This window comes from Calypte anna, chromosome 3 (assembly GCF_003957555.1).
Source record: "Calypte anna isolate BGI_N300 chromosome 3, bCalAnn1_v1.p, whole genome shotgun sequence".
NCBI lineage: Eukaryota > Metazoa > Chordata > Aves > Apodiformes > Trochilidae > Calypte > Calypte anna.
The window spans coordinates 31,290,717-31,310,394 of record NC_044246.1 but is presented as its reverse complement, the minus strand read 5'-3'; the positions used below and the strand labels follow the sequence as shown (position 1 = coordinate 31,310,394).

General features: G+C 39.6%; 1 protein-coding gene across 4 annotated transcripts; it reads right to left on the bottom strand.

Annotated features, from left to right (window-relative positions):
• Positions 1–6: 6 nt before the first annotated feature.
• On the bottom strand, positions 7–19,376 carry LATS1 (large tumor suppressor kinase 1). Of its 4 annotated transcripts, XM_030447008.1 has the most exons (9): positions 19,287–19,374; positions 17,515–17,587; positions 15,343–15,847; positions 11,241–11,391; positions 7,980–9,508; positions 2,773–3,355; positions 1,911–2,093; positions 1,560–1,666; positions 7–647 (listed from the first exon to the last, which is right to left on the bottom strand). In XM_030447008.1, the coding sequence occupies exons 3-9, from the start codon at positions 15,691–15,693 to the stop codon at positions 126–128; spliced, it is 3,426 nt and encodes a 1,141-aa protein (XP_030302868.1). In that variant the 5' UTR covers positions 15,694–15,847; positions 17,515–17,587; positions 19,287–19,374; the 3' UTR covers positions 7–125. The 4 variants fall into 4 exon arrangements, with proteins under 4 accessions (XP_030302868.1, XP_030302867.1, XP_030302871.1 ...); XM_030447007.1 differs by lacking the exon at positions 17,515–17,587 and having other exon boundaries at positions 19,287–19,376; XM_030447011.1 differs by lacking the exon at positions 17,515–17,587 and having other exon boundaries at positions 7,980–9,505; positions 19,287–19,376.
• Between the last annotated feature and the right edge of the window lie 302 nt (positions 19,377–19,678).

Here is a 19,678-nt window from a genome sequence, read left to right as displayed (position 1 = left end):
TTCTTAAAAAACAAAACCCCATGCATGTATTTGCCCTGGCAATCTTGACTCAATTCTCTTATGACACTTTTCAAACACTGCAGCTGCAAAATAACTTTAGTTTTTAAACTTTATTTATCTACTTACTAAACATAAACCAGGTCACGATTTTGAACTCCTCTGCCTGCCTGCTCATCGTCATCATCATCATCATCATCTGACTGCTGTTCTGAGTTCTGGGAACTACTGTACTCATATTCAATGGGCTTAGGATTGTTGTATGGGTAGCCATTGTCATCAAAAAACCTACGGAAGGTGAACTCATAAAAAGCATGTTCAGGATGTTTGCCATTTTTGTACCACCCATTGAGTGTATCGTTTCTATTTCCTTCCTTGTCATCATCACTCCATAATTTATCTGGATCAACTGGATCAAAGTTTGACGTGTCCGTAGGATGAGCAATTTTAGGAATGTAGAAAGCAGACTGACGCCGCAGATCACTTGAGAAGTCAATTGTTTTAAAAAATGGATGAGCTTTGATTTCATCTGCACCGTTTTTGCCTAAACGATCTTCTGGCCCTCGGCAGAGTTTGATGATAAGGTCGGAGGCCTCTGGAGCCAATTTAGCTTGAGGTGGAATATGAAGTGCAGTCTGCCAGTTGATAACCTTGAAAGCAAACAGAGGTGTTACTCCATTTACAATTTCAAAAACAGGAAAAAACATAATGAAAATTGAAACAACAAAAGAAAAAAAAACCCAAGCAGCCATAAAGCAATCATTCAACGTGTGTGTTTTCACACCAGAGAGGGGAAAACATGAATCTGCTCTTTCAGAAACACAGGGGATATTTTGTCTGGAAAACTGGCAAAACACAGGTAAAATTTATTCACATTCCAAATTTAACTACAGTTTGGCTCAGAATAAAAGCCAGTACATGCAACCTGAGATTTTGTTAAAAAAAAAAAAAAAAAATGGCAAGGCCTACAAATTTTTATTTACTTGATGCACTGGAAAGATTAACAAATTTGAAGTAAAAAAACCAAAAACATTTCATTTGAGCCAGCTAGTATCTTGCAAGCTGAATGGAGTTTTGCAAAAATGACAGGAAGAGCAGAGCACTGCCTGAGGTGCCAGTAACTGTGAGCAGTCAGAAGCCCTGTCTGCTGCTCCTCCACCTCTGCATGCTGAGCAACTGCAGATACACATTTCCAAAGGAAATCCTCTGCAGGTGAGTGGGAATAGAAGCCAAGTGGAGAAAAGAACACCCAGATGCTGGGAGAAGAAAGTAGAAATAATAACTGAGACAGGGCAAGGCATGAAAGGGAATGACAAAGATGTGAAATATGATTTTTAGCTGGTGTGTTTACTGCCTGTTAAAAAGATATTAAGATGACCCCCGAAGTCCCTTTACAAATTAAGTGCACTGCGATAGCAATGTAAAGTTTAAAATCTTGCTAGGTTGTTACATGCTTGGATATAGCAGCACTCTCAAAAACATCTTATTCCGTTATTAATTAGAACAGCTACGTAAATTTCAAGCTTGCTTTTTCAGACTTAATACCAAACTTTTAAAGTTACCTTCATCTGTGTTTCCAGTGGTGTTTGTGCCAGGAATGGAGGCTGCCCCACTAACATTTCAAAGAGAATTACTCCAACACTCCACCAGTCACACAGCTGTGTATAACCTGAAATGAAGTCAAAACAAGGTAGTCAAAGCCTTATTATAACCTTAATGTTGTGTTTCTAAGCATAAAAAAAGGCTAACAAGAGAATTCTATTCAATACTTGTTTAAGATTTCTATATTAGCCACCTCTTTTTTGGGCTCAAAATATAATATACTTGGGAAAGCCGGCAGTGCAAGAAAGGTGAAGCAAAATACCTGAATATCAGTTACTCTGCAGCAACATGACAGGACAAAAATGCATTACCTGTTCGTAACAATACTTCTGGTGCAATATAATTGGGTGTGCCAACGAGGGAATGGGCCAGGCAGCGCTGGTGCTGACGCGCAGCCCTGCGCTCGAGCGGCTTCAGCCGATCTCCACACCTGCAATTCGCTGGGTCACCCCATTCACTGCTGAAATCCATACTGTCCTGACGGGCATGATCACCTAGAATTAGGAGAGAAAGATGCCAAGAAATGAAGTAACTTTCCTCAATTTTACCTAGTATGAAGCTTCCTTCGGCTGTTAACAATTGTCATGAGACGGAATCTGTTCCAATTTCAACATTTTTGAGGGCTAAAAAGGTCTTCAATGTTTTGTTAGTGGTACAAAATATCAACTTTTAGGGACTGATATTGTTGCTGAAGGTATATTCTGATTTTTAAAAACTAAAACTAAGCTACTAAAACATCTGTATTTTATCACTCTCAGAACTGAAAAATTTTCTGTGTTTTTTAGTTGATTTTAAGTAATCAATTAGGACTGCTAAAAGTCTACTTAAACCTCTATCAATAAGTTACCCTAAAAGGAAGTAGATGAGACACACAGAACTTGGGGCAAGATTTTCAAAACCAATTAAATTTAAAACATCAGTGTTACCTTCAAAACAAGAGTTAGGGATGCTGTTTATTTAATTACATTGCTACCATGGTGATTTTCTCTCCAAATTTCAGAACAACTAATGGGACAAACTTATAAATAAAACCAAGCTCATTGCTTCTCTCTTCAGGGATCAATTCTCACACCTAGAAACTCTCCCTAACCAGATGTTGCTACTCACTTATTATTTAATTCCTTGCAAAGAACGATACATCAAGAAATAACAAATTTTTTATATTTCTCTTACCACTCTGGTAGTATTTTGAATCGTGGGTCCATCGAAAACCTGTGCAGAGCCCAAAGTCAGTCAATTTAATATGACCATCACGGTCTATCAAGATATTGTCAGGTTTAATATCCCTGTGGATGAAGCCCATTTTATGAACACTTTCAACTGCACAGGTCAGTTCTGCTGTGTAGAACCGTGCCAGATTTTCTGGAAAGACACCCATTCTAATTAGGAGACTCATCATATCACCTCCTGGAATGTAGTCCATTACAAAGTACAAATTGTCCTTATCTTGGAATGAATAGTACAGGCGAACTACCCATTCATTATCAGCTTCTGCAAGGATATCCCGCTCAGCTTTAACATGAGCAACTTGATTTCTAAGCAATACATCTTTTTTCCTCAGAGTTTTTGTTGCATATAAAGCGTTAGTATCCACTTTTCTTGCTAGGCAAACTTCTCCAAATGCACCAACTCCCAGGGTTTTAATTTTTACAAACATTGACTTGTCCATTTTAGCTCTTCTTAGCCGAATGTAATTTGACTCTTTCTGGCACAACATTTTCCTCATTTGATCTCGGGCTTCTGGTGACAATCCAACCTGTGCAACAAACAAAAGTACATCTGAAGAGTGAACAGTACTCTTTGTCATCTTCTTAAAGTTACAAAACTAAGGCAATGCAAACCAAATTCTTATAATACAACATGGGGAATAATTCTTTAATGGTGGGTGTTTTTTTCATTTAATTTACACAATTTAAAAATTTACATTTAATTTCTTTAAACATGAAAACATGTAGGAGTGGTACAAAACATGATCACATTCAACAGCAAAATGCATGACGTGCCATGCGCCAGGAGGTTCTTGAGAAGGGAGTATGTTCTTAAGGAGAGAAAGGGTAATTTACAAAGTACTGATAAAAACCACAGCAAGTAATACACACTCAGTGTGTAATCAACTACCTCCCTGCTTCTTCTGCAGTGCCAAAGGATGCCAAGGTGTGCCTAGAAGCAACTAAGTCACTGAGGGCTAACAAAGGAGCTGCAGTAGTAAAGGCTTCCACTCTCTACACTAGGTAGACCAGAAGTCAATGAACTTTCTGACCATGACAGTGGAATTTTAGTTGCAGGAAGGAGTGCACAACTCACTCTCATGCTTCTCTATCTACACAAACCAGATCCACATGGAGCTGTTTCCTATGGTCCACCCACACCAAGCGTGTGCCTCTGCCACAAAACCAAGACCTGATGTTCTCTCTTACACATAAGCCACCTCTTTCAAACAGGACTTCAGTCACACTCCAGTGCTCTCTACTCAACAAGTTGAGCACAGCAATTTCCCTGAAGTGTCTCACTCCTTCCAATGGTATCAGTTCTTGGCTCCTAATTGTGTATCTAGAATGACCAGCCCTGGTGTTCTGGCCAGCATCACTAACATTCTGACAGCCAAAACATTCACAGCCCACATGCAACTCATCCCCTGCAGCATGGAAACCCTTATCTAGAAGAACCACACTAAGCATTCTCATTGTTTCCCAACCTGTGTTCCTTCTGGTACAGTCTTATGGGCTTCAATTCCTTTAAAGTGCCATTCAATTCCAGTGCCATTTTTCCTCGCAATTTTTGGGCCCTAGACTCAGAATATCCCTTCTTTTTGGTTTTAATGTTGAGCAGAATCTTTCTTTAATTTTATATATTCTTTCCTCAGTGAAACTACCTCCACGTAGCTTTATGTTCATGCCTTCTCTTTTTTTTTTACCCGCATTTTCAAAATCCTTTATGTTCCTTTTTTCATAGCATCTCAATTATTTTAACTACCTACTTGGCCTGAAACTGCCATTTTACAGCAATGATTTCCAATTTCAGTCTACAGTATATTACCTTATTTTTTTCCTAGACATTCAGATCATAACATTGAACATAGCCAAGATGAATCCCTGCAAACATCACAACTGTTACTCAAGCAGTATTCTAGAAGCTTTAAATTTATTATTGTCACACCTTATTAATTTTTATACTAAATCTTGCAGCTTCCAAGTCCTTAATGTTTCAATTGTTTAAGATCCTGTCTGAATAGCAGTACTCAGGACGATCATGAGGATTAGGTAACCACAAGTCTAGGCCTGTGTTAACTGCATATTAATAGATGACTTTACGTTGACTAACTCATAGCGTAATTTGAAACAAAATACAATAGATGTGACACAAAAAAGTGAGATAAAATATATCATCTGACTTTAGTATCTTAAAAATGGTGTCAGGATACTGTATTGTCACCTACTAAAAGAAAATACTGTTAGAACACAGAAGATTTCTTACAGGCACTGTAAGAAAAATTGATCCAAAGGAGATGCAATTAGGAGTATGCAAACAAAAACGCTTGTCTACCCCAACAAACTTCACAAGTAAGATTTAAATGGGGAAGAGTTATGACAAAATTTTTTGTTCACATCAGACAGGCAGTAGTTAGGACTGGGTGGCAGTAGTTTCAAGACAGGATGTGGGAAACGGGTTTAACTCCCTACTCCAAATCAAGAAATTGTCTTTCTGCAGTAATATCTGGGCACTGTCTTCCAGGACAAGAACACCTCACGTTTTCTGTGAGGTGTTTTTCATGCTTCAGACTTAACTTCGATGCAGAAGGATGTACTTTCAAAGGCTTACAAATGTCAAGAATACATTTCAAGACCTAGCCCTCTTGAAGTTCAGACAATGGTGAGCCACTTTCTCAAGTCCCATCCAAACCATTAAGTCTGCTTCACTAGAGCCCCACATGCACACACACTGAACTCCACTGATCAGTCAGAAAACTTACAAAGAATATAATCTAGATTACAACAAAACCCTGTAAGAAGTCAGACCAAATACAGTAATTGATCACTGCAAAGCATACAGAGTCTCTGAAAACCTTGTAGCTTTGCCTTCTAGTACCCCCTCCCTAGCTGTTGCATTTTAACAATTTCGCTGAAAAAAAAAACAAACCTCACATACTCCAACTTGTCACCTCTTCCCCCAACTCTTTACTTTTTCCTATGCCAGCCATGAAAACAGATGTTTCATCACTAACTGATCTCTCTCTGCATTGCTGTATTTTCCCTGAAACTCCCATCAGCTACAGCATTTGCCAAAAATTAAGCAACTCTCTCAGCTGCACAAACACTTTTTGCACATACACCTCCAATTAGTTGTAGTCAATGCCAGATGTGAGACCTTCCGGAATTGCTGTGTGACACCACACAATTCACTCTCATTTTGCTTCCTCCTCATATTCCTGTGCCTTAAATCATGACTGCAGTGTCTCTTTGTGGCAACGACATTTAGCACAATTCTTGGCCAAATTCACACGTCTGAATTGAATGTTTCTGAGACAGTTCCACTCGGTTCCCTAGGAAACCTGACATCATAGAAATATGTCACTTATGTTAGAAATACAGTATCCTGTGAAGATGTTTCCGTAGGGATGCATTCTGGTATGTTTTTTTCTTTCAAAATTCCTTCCAAAGCAGAGGAAAGAAGAGATTAAATTCTCATATAGTCCTCTTAAACTTTCTGAAAATAAGTAATGAGCTAGTCTCCCCTTCTCCTTTTCATAAGGACCCAATATATACTTCACTATTGTGGGATTCCTCTTCTATATCCTGATGAAAAAGGAGATGCCTGCTGCAGCATAATTTTATACCCTTCAGCCTGTAATTAAACATCCCAGCTTTAAATCTAGTATAAATATAATAAACTGCACTTTGTATAAGTAAAGAGATTTACTAGGGTGTTTTAAATGCACAAGATTATCAAGTTATAGCAATGCTTTCATGTAAGTCATATTTATGCTTACTATGAAACACAAGGCAGTAAGAAGGGAAATTTGCAAATCAACATTAATTTTAATCTTACAATTAAGGACTCAAAAATAGTCAAAATAAATTCATGCTTAATTTTGATGCAGGATTGCATGCAAAGCCCTCTAAAAAGGGATCATGCTGTTCTTAATAAATATTGTTGCTCCAGAATCTTACTTGTCTACACAGGGATGGAGGCTACAGAGTTCAGGAAAGCTTCCCACACCTTAACAGTTTAAATCAGCTGTTAGTGGAAGTGAAAAGGAAAGAGAGAAGACTAAGAATAAAGATCTAGAAAGAGTTCCAGAAAGAAATCTTGCTAACATTAACATATTTGTGACTAAGCAAACAATTTTAAAACACTACAGATTACGGTAAGAATTTTCAAAGAGAAAAGAAAACATGGATGTAAAAAACAGCACTTCCGGTAAGTTGCATAACTCAAATACATTTTTTCATAGAATTAAAGGTACATTGTACTTAGGTCAAATTTTCAACTACAGTTTTTAAGAAAAATATTTAATATACCTTGAATATTCACTTCTGCAAATCTTAAATTTCATTCCTTCTCACTCTCTTCTCTTTTGAAATAATGTATGTATACATCACCTCCAGTTTCCACCCTTTCGGTTTGGCTTAGAACATGGAAATCCCAGAAATAGACCACTGGCTTCATGCAGGATCAAAGAAGTTGATATTACATGGTTTTGTTGATGTCTGCTATTTGCTATCCCATTCAGTTACTCCTTATTTAAACAGATACCTTTACAGTCTGGATTATAAAAAACTTAGGCAAAAGGTACCATGATTCTTTCATTCTAAAAATGTAACTTTTAAAACCCAAATTTGAATCTAATACATGCTATTGCTTCTAGAAACAAACTGCAGAACGTAGAGGTTGTCACCGTTTGGGTGACTGCATAGATGTACTAACCAGCCTACCACCTGTCTCTGCTTTTCTACTTGTACCTGCAGTGTTTATTTTTTTTAAATAAATGTATTTTTTTTAAGAATTAAAATACTGCATATAACTCACTCAAAAATTAGGATTAAATACAGCCCTTAACAAAAAGCTAAGAACCACTTAGTTATATTCAGTTACCACAACAATTGACTTTGCTTCTGCTGCCTTACCATATCTGAGCCAGATAGACTACATTTAGACATGCAAAAATATTACTTTAAAAAAAATAATAATTCTAAGACAATGAAGTTCATAAAGCACCGACCACATCGCAAACACAAAACCTAAAAATAGATAAATACTGTGATATACCACAAAGTTCTCCTTACTGCACTATTTAAACATTCTACAGTTAAGACATATTTCTGAAAATTAACACAGGAACAGTTCTCTAGCCATAGATTTAGAAAGAAGAAAGAGTTTACCCGCATCATTTCATTCTCTAGTTGTTTTTTCCGATGCAAACGCTGCTGATGTGACTTGAGTATATTCTCCACATGCTGCTCCATGAAGAATTTAAAGGCCTGAGGGGAATAGCTTTGAATACGTGACTCTCTTCTTTCTTCATCTTTCTTGTTTTTTCTAACAGGGACAGGTGATGTTGTAATTTGCTTCTTTTCTTTATCTGTTGAGTCAACACTTTCATAATTCTTTTCGTTCTCATCCTCCTTGGATAAAATAGGTGGTTCCTCTTTGTTGAGCTTGGGTCCTGTCTCATACAGATTGACTGAGGGAGCCTGGTGCAACAAGTGTTTTGGGTAAGGTGGTGGTGGACCCTGGTAATTTGGAGCCTCTGCAACAGGAGACATAACTGACATGTTTGTAGAGGGACCCTCAGAAAAAGGCATGGTCTGAACAGTTTGCACTGGTTGTGGCATCCAGGAAGGGTGGGTGGGTGCTAAGGCAGTCTGTAGCTCTGGTTTTAAGACACGCATGCTTTTCACTGGCTGCTGAATGGGAGCTGGTGTTATAGCTGTTACTGTTGTAGCTGAAGGCTGAGAGCTGCCAGAGTGACTCTGCCTGTTCCCATGATGGTTGTTGAAAGAATTTGATCGCACAGGAACATTGGGTTGCCACGTAGGCAGGTCATGCCCATTGCCAGGTGATGACTGAGGTTGCACAGGAGAAGGCTGTGACCAGGATGCAGGTATTCCAGCCACATTTGTATTATAAAGGTCCATGTTGTGACTGTTTCTGTTTGGCACCATCATTGCCTGAGGAAGATTCCCATTGGTGTATGCTGAAGGAGGAGCAGATCCTCCTGCCTGCATTTGTAGTGCAGTGGGACTTTGCCTGTTAGTTGGATTTATGGGGTAGGGAGGTGGCTGGCGACTCACTGAGTTCCCAGTCACCATATTCTGGTGAACTATGAATTCTGGCTGACAATTGCCATTTTGCATTCCAGCTCTTCCTGTAGGAAAACTAAATTTGCTGTTGGCAGAGCTCTGCATGATTATTGGTTGCCTGCCAATGGGGACAGCACTCATGCCTCTCTGGCCCTGTGTGGAAGAACTCATAGGTGGGGGATTCATCGGTGGAGGTGGATAACCATCCTGCCATGCTCCTGGTGGCACCGGAGAAATACGGGAGATGACATATTCCATGTTTCCAGAGTAACGCTTCGTTTGGGAGTTTGGTTCCCAGGAAGGAGGTGGAGGAGTGGTTCCCCTTGGAGGGGGTGTCTGTCCTCGAGGAGGTGGAGGAGGAGGAGTGACACTCCTTATCTGTGGTAGAGGCGGGGGATTCACTCTCTGTCCATTGCCAGGATGAGCCTGAGTAAATGCTGCAATTCCAGATCCAGATAAAGGCCTCCCTACATCAGGCTGAGAGCTGGGACTTTCTGAGCGATACACAACACCATCTCCCAGGGAAGGGCCGTGCCTCTGAGGAACCAAGGACTCCTTAGAACCCTTCCAGCTCTGCTTGCGGTTAACTGATTGTTGTACGGCCCCTGCTTTTACAAGAAAAAAAACATGGCATTTGTATTTTTATAAATTATTTCTATTTACTGCTTTGAATATCTTGGTCTTCTGCATTAATTACTACAGAAAATAGGATGACATTCTCCAGCATAGCATAATCCACAGTCCTTCACACGAAAAATTTCTATCTAGTAATACACAGCATGCTATGGTAATATGCTCAGTACACAGTATAAGAACAAAAAAATGCAGCAAAATATAGCACAAGGTTTTAGAAATCCCTTTTCTGAAGATACATTTTGCTTTATTTACAGATGCATGCAATTTTTTGTTGAAAAATGGTAATATGCAAAATTATTAGATATACTATGCATTCTTAATCATGCATGCAAGCATCTCTCAGAAAAGATGTTCTGTACAAACATAAAACAGCAGTAGCATGGAAAAACAGATTTAGTTGCTATTCCTTCCAGTTTAGCAATTTATTTTAAATGTTCTTAAACTAAAATTCAGCTGAAACACAGAATATCAAACAGCCCACTTACACCTTTGTATGCATACAGTTTATCCAAAATGGTTATATTCCTTGCATGTGATTGATAAAGTACATTTTTAAAGTTATGTAATTATGGGTAAAAGTGTTGTACAAACACAAGAATTGACACTGTGAATACAAACAAGAGTCAAATGCTACAAATGTTATTTTGCAACATGTAAACAAAAAAAAAAAGGAACTGACACCAGTGGCAGTCTGATCCTTCTTTTTACAATGTTATTACTTCAATACTTGTAAACACTGTAGTGGCTGAAAGTCACTGCATCTTCAGCAAAGAATGTGTTAATTACTATATCTTTGCAAGTACCAACAAAAAATCATGACTAAGTGGTGGCATTTAGCTAGCAGCTTCATACAAGCACCAACTAACCCCGCTTCACAGAATACATTAAAAATAATACTGTACTTTGCTACTCTCAACTACTAATTTTTCCTCACACCTATATGGTCAATTAAAAATGTAACTTTACAGAGCTAGCAGCTCAGCACTCAACTTCAGCCAAACAGAAGTTCAGTATTTCTGTTGCATTTGAAAGTTACCATTTATGTGTATACTACTAAAACCTGGTAAAAAAAGAAAAACATCAAGGTGTATTAAAAAACATCAAGATGTATTTAAAATGTGCTTGCATGTGTTAAGAGTCTGTCCTCTAACTTCTACAAAACCTTGAAGTCTGCCTTAAAAACCGTAAAAACAAAACCTGGAACCAATCAGAAAACTCAGCACAAAGTGGGATCTTGAGACGGGATGTCCTAAAACAAAACATATACATATATATGTAGCCATATATATACATATATGTATACACAAATAATATACATACACACAAAAATACAAACATATAGCGCTGCTGTATGGGAGAGTGTGAAAAGAAACAGAAATAAGAATGCACTGCTCACCACTGACTTCTAAGTGGCACGTGAGACTGAGAACAAAATACGGGCATCACATCATGAGGGACAAAAATTACTAAAATGAGGTGTGAATGCTGTTCCTTATATAAAATACACACAGATATAAACAGTTAAGAAATTCATGTCAAATGCACCTATCTTTCAGAAGTATTGCATTATACTCTTGAAATGCTATTGTATAAAAGCAACTGTAACTCAACATTGTCTCTGTTTCATTGTTAGCACATCTGCTACTTTATATTTTTCAGCTATAAGAATACACTGAGTTACTGAATTACCACAGATACACCTACCTGATGGTTTTATACTTGCATTTACAGGTCTTGCAGCTGCTGCGACCATCTGTTCCCGACGAGGATCCTGGTAGCTCATTTTACTTATAAATTCAATGGCAGCTTCTATACTACGGCTGTTAGTTTGTCTGAGAGCTTGTATAACCATGTCCTAAAGAGAAAATTATAGTTTAAAAAAATTACAAGAAAATGGCAAAATAATACAAAGAAAACATGGTTATTTAGCCATATAGTCTCCAGTAATTTTATCGAACTACGTAACTGATTTATCTAAATCAATATAAAACCTATTATAAAAGGGTTTTCTCCACCAGAGATTCTCCAAAACACTAATACAGTCTTGATCTTCAGGAAAAAAAGCTGAACTGTTGAAGAACTGTATTTTAATGCAGATCCTGCTGTTCCTACAGTTTACTTATATGCACTCGTACACACCACCAAGGTAACAGATTTACACAATGACCGGAAGTTCCTTCCAGCCTAAGTTATTCTACCAAAGAAACCCTAACATGAAACTCAACACTCCTTTTTTCTCGCCTTTTCCTTCAGCTCAGCATGATTTTTTGTCAACAAATATTCATTACTCCTCCCCAAGATTGCTTCTGATAAAGATGACATTATTGGCAGAAATTCTCTCATTTTAGTTGTAGATTCAGGCTCTGTGTTATAGATCCAAACACAAGTTTTGATCTGATGGCTAATCCCAGCTCTGGCAATAGAACATATATTATGAACCAGTGGTTTTTCTACTGACTTGAATGAGCTCAAGGTCGAGCAACAATTAAATCTGCTCTCCCAGTTATATTGCACAGGTTGTGCAGCGGACTCAACAAGTCTGAAACAAATCCTCAGCATAACTCCCTATAATTAAGCATGCTATCTGATTTTTTATGGCCATACTTTGTCATGTTGAAGCAATTACATCAGTTCACATTATGTTTGAAAAGGTTACCTATATATGACACCATTCACTGACTAAAATCAATGGGAATCAATGGGAAATCAAAGAGGGCTCAGAAGGGAAGCAGTCAGTGTCAACTTCAAATTCAAGGGCACATTCATACACTCACCATGCCTGTGTACATTTCTAACACTACAAACATACAAAATTCCATACAGCCTTCAGAAACAGTAAATAAACTCAGTGGACCAAGCAGAACCTTAAAAAACAACCTTTAAATAAAAAAATATATATAGGAAAGTTGTTGCAATATTTACAGGCCAGCTGATGTTGGGAAAAGCAGACACAACTTATCTCATGGCTCCTTCAGGAGACAGTTATGTCTGCAACACTTTCACTATTACAGTGAACACTTATCTGTTGCACAGTAGTACATTTTTAGCACTAGTATGCTATTGATCATTGTGTAAATAGAAGGTTAAGTTGTTTGGAGTAATTTCCGATTTGAATATATATTTATAGGAGACATCAATCATTTCTGCCTACTGGCTTTAACTTTCTTCTTTCAAAAAAAAAAAAGTTTCAAAACCAAATTTACTGTCTTTTTAGCAAAGTTATTCTACAAATTTACAAGCCTGAGCCTGTAAGGTCACATCAGCAAGCCGTAAAGACATACAGAATCCAAAAACATAGAACCAGAAATATTTTGAAATATTAAGTTTAATGCCCTCCCAACTAGCCAGAGGACCTGAGTAAGTGCCAAGGATCTCTCCCCTCCCTTCTTGCTGAAGAACAGCAGCTTTGGTGATCTCTGTGTCACAGAGTATTCAGTGTCTCGAACAGTATCACCTTACACTGAACACAGAGGACTGCACTTGAATACTAATAAACAAGAGAGATCTCCTGTTGGCTATTTAGGGTGGTTTTTTTTTTTTTTTTTAAGAAAAACCAAAACAAAACTGCATCCTCCCATAATTACTATACATAAATATTACTGTATATATACACACTATATATACATATACAGGCACATACCTGATGATAATAACTATCTGATCAGCTATAACCCTGAATATTACCTACTATTTGAGGGTTGGGATGAATAACCAGAATGTTTGTGATATGATATTATATATATACATATACACACACATATATAATAGTAAAAATCAGCCACTTAAAACTGGCCAACACACCTCAGCTGCAATCCAGTCTATAAAACAACTGCAGCTCAGAACACATTCTCATGTCATTCCTTCTTGCTGTCTCAAATACCCCCCAACCAAAAAAAAAAAAAAAGCTTCCTACTTCAGCTGTATCTGTTCCAAGTGGTGTTCATAGGCCAATGCCATATGGACTATTGTGGCAACACAACTGTTGGTTAACACATGGCAGAAACAGCTTATGCTGGCAGTGTGCCTGAAAAAAGGACCATACAACTACAAATGTCCTGGGAATTCTCAATTGTATCCAAGAACAACGGGTAGAAGCAAAAGGCTTCAAGATACAAAAGAACCAACAAAAATACTTGGCATATCTTTCTATGTTATTATCCATCCACGTACCCTTCTTCAGTTTGGAAAAATGACTGGAGGTTCAATCTGTAAAAACAGATCTAAGAATTCACCTAGTTTTTAAAAACCAAAACAACCTCAGCAACAAATCACAGAGCAGGAGAAAAAAATTATAATTTATAATTATAAAATCCTTCCATTCTTACTGAAAACAGCCTGGACTACATACGAGAAAATGAAAGGACAGGAAAAAACACTATCAGCACTCATTCCTGGGAAACAACTGAGAAAAAAGCCAGCTGATAGCTTTGAAGCAGCTCACTTTAGGTACAGGTAGATCTCTCTGTAAATACTGAAGCATCACAGCCAGCAGAACTCATGAGCTGGTCACTCTCGCAAGCAGTGCACTCCTGTAAAGGCAATTCCTGTTGTTGTACTATGCTTCTTTCCTTTGAAAAGAGGAGTGGTTTGCTAACTTTTTTTTTTTAAACCCACTTTTGCACTCTGGTTTTACAGAGAAGGTATGGTAACAGATGTAATTTACTTTGATGTGCAAATCCCATCAAAAACACAGGAACTCTTAAGTGTATTAATTTTTTATTCCTGATACACCACTTGTCAGATTGCTTTAACTTATTAATATGAGTGAAAGTAAGTTCAGTCAATAATTTTAAAAGTAAATAAAGGGAACAATTATGTAATTCTCTGTCCTGATAATTAAAATAACAGTGGGATAATTACTTATGTCCAAGATTTTCAAGAGATTTTACATTTTTGTCTTGAGAGTATACTGCAGAGAAGACAATCTGCAACGGGTTTTGTTATGTACCTTGTTATTTTATCTGTATCTGAAAAAGTGCATAATGTATATATATATTCGCTCTCTACAACTACCTGAAAGGAGGGTGTAGCCAGGTGGGGGTTGGGCTCTTTTACCAAACGACTTTCAACAAGACAAGAGGGCATGGACTTAAGTTGTGCCAGGGGAAGTTTAGGTTAGATATTAGAAAGAATTTCTTTACGGAGAGGGTGATCAGGCATTGGAATGTGCTGCCCAGGGAAGTAGTAGATTCTCTGTCCCTGGAGATATTTAAAAAGAGACTGGATGTGGCACTCAGTGCCATGGTCTAGCAACCGCAACGGTGGTTCAAGGGTTGGACTCGATGATCTCTGAGGTCCCTTCCAACCCAGCCAATTCTATGATTCTATGATTCTATTCTATATAGCTAGATTTCCTTCTTCACAAAGTTTCTGTAAGCCACAGATGTAAAAGTCCCATTAAAACTAATTTCTGAAATATTCAGTAGTTCCTTTCAATTCAGAATGGTCGTATTTTATCAACATGTTTAAACTGAGCACAATCCAAAATTCTGTTGAGTACCAGAGTCTAAATCTATGTCCCAGAGATTCCAGTTCTTTCTGCCAAAAAATGATATAAATAATTAAAACAACCTATCCCTACCACATAAAACCAAACTGCACAAGATGCTTAAAAAAAGAAGGAAAAAAGCCCAGGCTCTCTAAATCCTTTTATGACTCCTCTTCATCACCCATTATTACCAGCTTCACTACATCCTAATTAGAAACCTACCAGATCTTGAAGCTATTTTTTTACTGTTCAAACACTCCATGAGCAACACCTAATAGTCTATAGTTAGCAGAACACCAAATCTTTAAAGTATTTCACCTCATCAAAGCCAGCAGCTTGTAAGTCTTGTAGCATCTGTCGATTAACTTCTGATGTTCCTTTGACAGCTGAGGTTGTTTCGTTTGCAAAAGGCAGAAGCGAGTTCCGTATCTCCTGCAAAACTTTGTGATACGTTACAAATTTGGGGGGGTTTCGGCCTTGTCTAGGATCTTCAGATAACATTTTGCCCATGCTGTGATCAGCTTTAGCAGCATCTGAGGGTTTAGGTAAATTCCTGAGGCTCTCTCGTATTTCCTGTAGCATCTGCTGGCTGCTGCCAGTATAGTTACTGGCAGGAAAAGTCTTAGGCCTCATTTGTCTATAACCTTCTGGCTTCTCACTTCTCTTCATGAAAACATCTATATATGCAGCCCCCACCGAAGACTCGTACACAACAAAATTCAAGGAAGACTGATTGGTAGCTTCAGAACTTGTGAACTAGTTCCTCACAGTGAAACCGTGGTTCCTGTAGAGCTGGAGTTTATCACAACCCAAAAGCTCTGTCCTGTTAACAAAACAAAGAAAACCATTACAGATACAGTAGTGAAAATGTTGACGATATAGCACTGGTGGCAGCAGAATGTTCACTCAAGTGCAGCAATGACTTCACAGTTACTAAAAGCATATTAAGCAACTTCTTCAGTCAGCCTTTGCTCAACCTAAATTACAAACTGTGTGAGGTTTCTAACAGTCCGTTAAGAACAAAGGTTTATAGGTCCAAACGGTCCTGAATTGCAAGGATGTGGACAAGTAAAAAGAAACTCAAGTGTGGAAGACGAACCTTTAAAGAGCAGATACGAAGTGCTGGGTGTGCTACCCCATCACTGCTTCTCTGCAGGGTTCTGTCTCAGCTCATCATCTGTACTCTATCAATGTTTTTATAACTGAAGGTGCCAACCCTACTACTCCAATAGCTAGGACATGGACCAAATACCCTAGATCTTCAATAATTCTGCCATCAAACTCCACAAATACATGGAAATGACAAAGTGAGAGTATGTAATTATTATGATTCTATCAATTCTTTAGTAGTCACATATGTATAACGCAAACACTTGCTGAGCTCTTCACTCGCGACTTTACAATTTCTGCCATTTAAACCTCTTTAAGGGTTCAGTTTTCTAAGGCTGCCAGTCTCTTAGCTTGAGTTTCCTTGAACCAGTCTTCCTCAATAGTTAAGTAATTTTAAAATAATTTATTTCATGCAAGGGAGGATGAGAGCAGAGGGAAAAAGAAAACAAGGAAACATAATCAAGACTTTTTCCTGTAAAACTGTTTAACAACTCAGGCATCAAATTCACTGAGAGCATAGCTGTGACATTTGTAAGGGAAACAGAACTTTCTGCCAAAAACAAATAAATAATGCTTGCATTTTGAAGGCGCTGACTCATCAGGGAAAGAACCCTGTGTCTGCAGAGAAATCAAATCTCTGCATTCATGCTGTGTGCTAGTTAGTACTGTAAGTACTGTGGTATAGCAAAGGACAGAGCAACTAAGCTTAAACACTGAATAAGTTACAGAGCATTTGCACCTTTACAGTATCATGAAATAAAACTTTTGCAGTCTCTCCTGCTCCACAGAGAAAGATCTGTTACTAAGGTAGCACAAGATACAAAATTTATATATTTTAGCTGTCTTCTCTTCACAGGCAACTAGAAAAATGGGAAAGCTCAACTGACAACGTTCCTTTACTATAATGCATTTTACCATAACTTCATCTTGTATTTCAATATTCACTTTGTGGCTACACCACAGGTAGGTGAGATACATTAATGTAATACCCTTCAGAGAAATCAAAGTTAAAACAGGATGCTTAAGCCATAAATTAGAAGACCCTGAGTCTACCACCTGACAGGGTGGAGAAGAAAACAAGCTTGTGCTCCTATTTCTCTAGGTGCAAAAGAGGGACTTGTATTTCTTTCTAAAGTGCTTTGAGAACTTGAAGACAAAGGATGGTATAACTGTTTGATAGCTATTAATTTGCTGACAACTGCAGCATAACAGGATATGGACTACCAGTCTTGAAAAATAAAGATGCATTTTCAGATAAATTTCAGAAGCAGCAAAGCTTTACCAGTGTAAACCAGGCAGTCTACTTATCTCCCACCACTTGCTAGCAACAGCATAACTGTTTATAAAGCCACACAGAGTGAACCAACCTGAGGAACTTACCCATATAAATAGTAACTTTCTTTTCTGGTGGGTTGTTTCACTTGGCAGCAGTGCTGGGTAATAGCAGTTTGATCTGTATGTGGAACTACAGTATTAATTGCTCAGAAACCAAATTAAATTGATCCTACAGCTTAACCAAATTCAAGAAAGCAAGCATTATTGTTTAGGGCAGCTCACCTTAGCTTTACATATGAGCCTCAAAATTCAGAAGTTACCTTTTACAGACATTTGCACACATCTTAAAACAAGAAAGTTTTTTGACAATAAAGTTTTTTGACAAGTAAGAAACCTCTCACAGTTTTGCACTCCTGTCAAACACCAGCTGTATCCTAGGGAACTGATATCTCCTCGCAGTTTTGTGTCATCAAGTGTAAATGATAGATCTGTGTTAATGTAGCTGTTCCAACCGATTAAGTTCACCGTTTCCATATAGGACTTAAAAAAATTAGTATTTCTTTTCAAAATATGGGGATAAAGTATTTTCCCCTACAGGTCTAACTATAAGGAAAAAACAACTTTTCTTTTTACAGCATGATTATGAAAGACTTTACTTAAAAATGGGCATTTGAATGAAAACACAGAATGGTTCCATGCAACTATCAATTAATTCCACGTTTTTCTGGTGAAAAAAATACACAGCTTTGCAACAGATCCATAACATTCTTTATCCTCAAAAGTTTTGAACATGCTTTTAAATATTTATGTTTCTAATTAAGTATCGTACACCATGTATTAACCTACTTTAGTTCCCTCTCAATTTTACACATATTCACAAGATCTTGCTGTTAAGGAAAAAAAAATACCAAGATTTTTGGAGACAAACATTAATTTTGTAGAGGCTTGGTTCAAAACAACAAAGAAAGCTGTTCCTCATATAACAGATCATTGAGCCATAAAACAAACTGCCAAAGGATGCATTCCCAACGCTAGAAGTTTCCAAAGGATGAGAGAAAACTGGATCCTGAGATTAGTAAATAAATATGACTCCATGGAGCCAGGGAAGCGTGAGCTGGACATGACCAGAGGGTAGCTGACCCTGGGAACACTGTGCACTCACTCCCGCTTGTTTCCATCTCTACGCTCTGCTATCTCCTTCGCCCGGACACAGATCTTCTTACACACAAATGTGCTCCCAGGTCCCAGCGGCAACAGGATCAGTTAATTCCCAGCGCACGTACGAGTGATCTTTATGGCTACCAGCAGAACAGCCACCGAGGACCAAAGTGTAATCTGTGCTGGCACAGACAGGTACCAAGGTAATTCCTACAGCTCAGCAGGACCCGGCCTTCCAAGCACTACCCAGACCAGGCGGGTCTCCGGGCCGGGACCAGCAGTGTCCATACGGTAGTCACGAATGTCCCGACTGCATCCCGGGGCAAGGGGACACCTGCGCTCCCGTTCCCCTGCCAGCTCCAGGCCCTCTCCCCCGAGGCCGGTCTGGTGCAGCGCTGCTTCCCAGCACCGCTGATCCTCTCCGCGCAGGCCGGAGAGACGAGCAGGGCCAAGCAGCACCGCAGGGGCAGCGGGACCCTCGCCGGCGATGCAAGGGCCCAACCAGTCCCGCCGCCCCTCCGCAGGAGCCGCTCCCCGGCGAGCGAGAAGCCGCCTCCGGCGGCACCCACGCCCGGCGAGACGAACGGACCCCAGGACGCCCCGGCCGGCCGTGCCGATAAGGCTCTTATCGCCCCCGCCTCCCGCCCCCAACCCGCGGCCGCTCCTCAGACCCGACACTTCCCCCCCCCCCTCCGCCACCGCGGCAGAGCGGAACCTACCTGCGGTGAGAAGGCAGCAGCGGCGGCAGCGCCCCGGGCCGGGGCGTGGGCGCACAAAGCTCGGCCCCGCCCGCCCGGCGACAACCCCGGCGGCCCTCCGCGATGCCGGCAGCGGCTCCTCGGTCCCTCCTCCAGCGCCTGCTCGCCACCGGCCTCTCAGTTCGGCGCCGCCATTTTGTCGGTGCCTCCGCCGCGGAGGGCTTCCCGGATATGGGCACCTCCCGGCCTGCCTTGCGCGGCGGGTGCTCCCCCCGCAGCCCCGACCCGGATGGAGCCCGGCAGCCCCCGCCCGCCTCCCAAGGGAGGGAGGGAGATAGCGGGAGGGAGAGACCGGGGGATACCCCAGCCCCGGGCACTGCGGAGGGCTGAGGAGGGGAGCGAGCCTCCTCTGG

Bases quoted from the DNA above. Each gene is read 5' to 3' on its own strand.
- LATS1 (XM_030447007.1), bottom strand. From the start codon at position 15,693: ATGAAGAGAAGTGAGAAGCCAGAAGGTTATAGACAAATGAGGCCTAAG. The intron at 11,392-15,342 runs GTGAAATACTTT...TTTTCTCTTTAG, and splicing joins AAGCTGCTGGCTTTGATGAG to GACATGGTTATACAAGCTCT. The intron at 648-1,559 runs GTAACTTTAAAA...TTTGCTTTCAAG, and splicing joins CACTGGAAACACAGATGAAG to GTTATCAACTGGCAGACTGC.